At 43.3% G+C, this 5,170-nt stretch overlaps 1 protein-coding gene across 1 annotated transcript; it reads left to right on the top strand.

Annotated features, from left to right (window-relative positions):
• The first annotated feature begins 213 nt into the window (after window positions 1–213).
• LOC129593154 (uncharacterized) lies at window positions 214–3,337 on the top strand. Its single transcript, XM_055489357.1, has 2 exons — window positions 214–644; window positions 1,753–3,337. The coding sequence occupies exons 1-2, from the start codon at window positions 527–529 to the stop codon at window positions 2,358–2,360; spliced, it is 726 nt and encodes a 241-aa protein (XP_055345332.1). The 5' UTR covers window positions 214–526; the 3' UTR covers window positions 2,361–3,337.
• The last annotated feature ends 1,833 nt before the right edge of the window (window positions 3,338–5,170 follow it).

Genomic DNA, 5,170 nt, shown 5'->3' on the forward strand with positions numbered 1-5,170 from the left:
ATTGTTGTATGTACATATTCATGGCCTAAGAAACCCCGTGAAACATAAAACACTACCCTAGTACCAGTACTAAGAATGAGATGTGCATTACGCGCGGTTTAACCACGCAGCTGCGGTGCGGTTACCCACATGGACTCAATCGAGAGTCGAGGCATCGTATGCCGCAGAATTCGCAGAAAGGCTCGCTGCACATGCTTAGATCGGGTCTACAGTTACAGTTAATTTTTAAATCGAGGATGATGTACATGAATACGTTTAAGTTGCACTGTACATGCTTTTCGTAGTACCACCTTCGTAGCGTGACTGCCGATCGATCGCACTACCGCATGCGCCATGTGGTGTACGATCTCCGTCTGAAGGATCTGTACATGTAAAACCAGCTTGCGGTCTCGGCACCATAATAATAATTAATTTATGGTCATTCAGTATCGCAAAAAAAGAACTTCTCGTATCATTTCTGAAAGCAAACATTATAAACGGCATTTGGTTGGCTTACGCCAGCGTTTCTGACTGTTAATCCGATTGCATGATGGACAAACTAGCGAATATTCCAAGGGCTACTGGCGGTGTTTTGGCACTTAGCACTGCGGAAGTCCTCTTGGCAATTGTGGGATTCGCAGCACATTTCTACAACCTGTTTTACGGTAAGAAGCGGAATAGCGAATGCAGTTATTTATTTCCGGCAAGCTGTACTAGTACGCTTTTATCCGGCACTGGAACGGCACCGTAAATTTTACCTATAACAAAATCAGCTGTAAGTTATATAATAAAGTTTGCATTGATAATGACATAGAAATTTATTTTTTTTCTTCCGACGTTTGTGGTTTAACTATTCATTTCCGTCAAGTTTTTTTCAACCATGAACCATCTGCCCTATCGTAGCTCATTAATTATCCGCAGGTTTTATTCTGAAAAATAGATAATTATAAAGATTCGGACGGGGTAGACAGAGCGCAAAAGATATGACTCACAGCTGGCACTATTCTAATTTCCCATGACATCAGCTGCGTGTAAAGCCGGTTACTACTCTACGTACAAACTACAAACTGTGTCTGCGACGATGTCATTGATCACATGCCGTACCGGTTTTAGCTTTCATCGATTGGCAGTACATACTGATCTGCAATACATGACTGTACTGTATATACGTAACTGAATATTACCGTAAATGTTAAGATTAGTGTGTCCTTGCTGCTGTATCAGTACCATGTACCGTTCCATATTAGTGAAAGCACGACGACCGTATTTACCGAATTATTGAATATAATTATTACTTACCTTGTATTCACGGAACAGCCGGCTGCAATTTCAATAACATTATATAGTGTATGATGTTGGAGGAGACCGATTACAGTTTTCCAGCAAAAACCAAGAAAGTAATGCTTGTGTTATTGAAAAAAATTTAGGGATGAAAATTTATTTAACCGGCACGGATATACGTTTTCCTGGTTCGTTGCAACAATTTTAGTGAAAGCATTATTTTTCCCATTTTGGGAAATTGAGATGAAGATAAATGTATCGTAAATGTATATATGCACAATAGTGCATGCACCTGTACGTACACTACATGTACATACGCAATAGTTTGATACAATCATGTTTTGCACATACATACATATACACAATACATGTACGTACATATACACAGTACATACTTTGATACATGTACATGTACATATGTACACAATATTTTCATTTTCTCTTCAAGACATTATTTTATCTCTGTAGAATCTTCTGTATATTGTTTTGCAGGGATACTGGCTGATACCGACGACAGTGTTCCAATGGTGCAAACGCTGGTCTTTGTCGTTTCCCTCCCGTTGTACGGAACGCAGGTGGTATGCGGTGCCCGTTTCATGCTGGCCGGTGTGCGACTACTCCGTGGCCAGAGAAATTCCGCCTTCTTCGATGACGGTGGCACTAATATTTCGGTGTGTGATTTGGGAATCTGCCAGATTTGGGCTTTAATGTGCTGCATCATATGCCTGCTGGCCATGGTTCTCGCCTGGTTCTGCGAGGTCAGCTTCGCCGCTAACCGCCTCATCTCGTCCGCCAAACTGGACGTCCTGTATTCCAAACCTGGCACTGTGGCCAGACCCATACCCGACGCGTGGAGTGCCGTCAAGCGAGCTTTCCAGGCGAACGTCACCGGACAGTTGGTGATGCTGGCAGCGGTTCTGCTGCTGATCGCCAGTGTCATCGTGGTGGTCGTCATCATGCGGCAAAGTAAAGCCGTCCGCAAAGAGCTGAAGTCGGCTGATCGGAACGCGGATGATCACAAGTCTTCCAAGGAAGAGCACAAGCTTCTCGCCCGTGCGAAGGAGCACAACGGAACACCACCGCCATCGTATACTGCATAGTGACGGGAAAGTGGCGACGGCGGTGAAGGACAAGCTGCCAAATGTGACCGTTTCCTGGCGGCGGGTCGTTGTATTCGTAGTGAATGACCTTTTAACAAAAACATCCTTGAACAACTGCACGTTTTACGCGCGCAGAGAGAATCATACACTAAAATGCGAGTTCGTAGTACACTTTACTTAACTATCTGTCTCGATATCTGTGTTACAGCTTTTATGCGAAAATTTTCATGTCTTCTGCCCCAGGTTTTAGTCATGACAATGTGATGCTGTATGGCTGCGTCAGTTGCTTCGATTCCCCAAAGCATGACCCCCCCCATGACTGTCATAATAATTGCCATTACCGATTCTGGAGAACCTTCTTATTAGCCACCGTATTTCCCGCTTCACGCTGCCATTACGGATTACCCAAGATAGTGAACTCCGGTCACTGCAAACCCACCGTTAGCTGCTTATCCCCAGCCGACGTGCTTTCTCATCCTTGCTTTCCCCGTGTGGCGTTCCTTTCGCCATTTTAGGAAGGAATGCTGCCAAAAAACCATAGCTGCTGTCATGTTTCCGATGACTTAATTCCGGCTGAATCCACGATGTCATACAGCTTCACAGTTACTAACGTTTATTCTGTTATTCGATAATGCTAAACGGTTTGTAATGCGCACTGTCAAATTATAGGAACTTATCGAAAAGTAAAATAAAAAGGTTTTAATGAGACCGTTTTCTTGAAATCGTTCGAGGGGCTAATACTGTAATTTAAATTTGTCGTCCAATGTAATATTTATAGACCCATCCAGAGGTGATCCCCCCAAGATGAGACAGTGTTGGCAATACTGCCAAATAAATTTCCATGATGATTGTTGTTTATTTAACGCTTGCCCTACCTGTCTACTGGATTGTTAATTTTTATATCGCTTAGAAAGTTTGAGCGAAATACATTTGCTGAAAAAACAGAAACTTAAGCGAAGCAACGTGGTTTTTTATTTCTGACAATTTGTTTTGCTGTCTTTAAATTTCACCATTTCTAAAGACCTGAAATCTGCCGCTTGTTGTTGTGTGTTGATGAGTCATATGACTATCTTGGTATGCCAAGTAGAGAAGCAAGACCGAATGCCAACTATTAAAAAAAACTGAATCAACAAAGATCTGACAAAAACCTATAAAACGGAGAAGAAACAGGCCTCTGGCCGAAGACAAGTATCGCGGTTCCACCGCAGTACATTTTCTCGCTCTCGCCATTCAAGCATCGCCGATCTCCTAGCTTGCGCGATGTGCTTAAGGAAAATGGCCCGGCACATGGTGTCAGAAATCGTATACATGCACTAAAACTTTTGCTTTCGCGCACTCCGAATCACTTTTTTGTAATATTTTATGTAATTCTTGAACTAAATGGTTTGTATACTAATTGTTGTTAAAACCGTTAGCGCGCGCAACATCCGGTTGCTGACATATGGCGAACAAAAATGGGCGAAAAGTTCAAATGCATTGTCGTGTACCAGAAGTCTGGTTTTTTTTTATGAAACAGCCACTGGCGTCTATAACACGGATCTGGATAACATTAACATTTGCATCTGTTAAAATGCTCACAATCGACTGTAGAAAAATTATAACACTCATGGAGATTCACACATCAACTTCTAGAAAACAAAAACAGTTCATTAAGATTGCGACTACACTCAACTGTACCAAGCACACAGGCAGCATTGCCCCGTTGTATTTCTAAACTGCAACGCTGCAGCAAAAACTGTTTCGCACGGCTTCCTCCCGTCTGCTCCCGAATACGTTTGGCTAAATCCGAAATATAACCACTGGTACTTGGTCCACAGCATCCCATAGTTTCGAAAGCGAAAGGCTGGGCAATGTATCGATCCCTCAACTTCTCATATTTTCCCAATTTTCGAATCTCAGCGGCTTCCGCAGCAGCGCCAGGGTGGTCAGAAGTCTGGCCGATATATGTTGCCGCTAGCGTGTCAGCTACAGTGACATCCCACACTAAAGATTTTCCATATTGTCAAGGATACAGGGTCATGCCATCTGATCGTTTTCCAGTTTCTAAGTCCGGGAGGTTACAAGATGGCCGATATTATAGCAGATCCGCAGGCCCGCTGAATTATGTTGTTAAGCGCGCTGTGGCGTCGCATCCGCCCTGAACTTTTCTTACAGCAAAGGCCATGATGACCGTACCTGTCAACCATTTCGCCACAACGGCATTCGTGCTCATTGCAAATAAAAGCACATAAACGCAAAGCCACAGCCACTCGTCAATAACATCATCTAGAAGCTTTCCCAAACTGGACACAGGCAGCGCCGACAACCATGCAGATGACTCTTTTGTAGACAGGGCCAACAAGTGAGCTTTAGTGATAACGTCGGCATTGTCCACTAAGAAGCCTATTTCAGATTGCATACGGTAGAAGCTCCGTACATAGAATGGCATGGCGTCAGATAAGCAGTACGTTAGCAAGATGAAAACTGCTTCAGATCTTTGTGCGGTTACACTTTGGTCCGCGTCCGATCACTTTGGCCGCGTTACATTTCGCCCGCACAGGTTCACTTCGGCCAACGTTCATTTCGGCCGTGGCTCACTTCGGCCAACACTCAATTCGGCCAACGCTCATTTCGGCAACTGGATGTTTCGGCCGTCATAGGTTTTCTTGGGTTTCCTACGTTTTCTAGGTTTTCTTAGATTTGTTAGGTTTCTTGGGTTTCTTAGGTTTCTTATGCTTTCTTATTTTTTTTTTGCTTTCTTAATTTTCTTATGCTTTCTTAGGTTATCCGCAGGTTACTTTTATGTTATCCTTAGGTGATTTATGATATGA

Source organism: Paramacrobiotus metropolitanus, unplaced genomic scaffold (genome assembly GCF_019649055.1).
Source record: "Paramacrobiotus metropolitanus isolate TYO unplaced genomic scaffold, Prichtersi_v1.0 Parri_scaffold0000060, whole genome shotgun sequence".
NCBI lineage: Eukaryota > Metazoa > Tardigrada > Eutardigrada > Parachela > Macrobiotidae > Paramacrobiotus > Paramacrobiotus metropolitanus.

Excerpts from the sequence above, each read along its gene's own strand:
- LOC129593154 (XM_055489357.1), top strand. The coding sequence starts at position 527 with ATGATGGACAAACTAGCGAATATTCCAAGGGCTACTGGCGGTGTTTTG. Across the intron at positions 645-1,752 it reads TTTCTACAACCTGTTTTACG|GGATACTGGCTGATACCGAC; the intron begins GTAAGAAGCGGA and ends ATTGTTTTGCAG.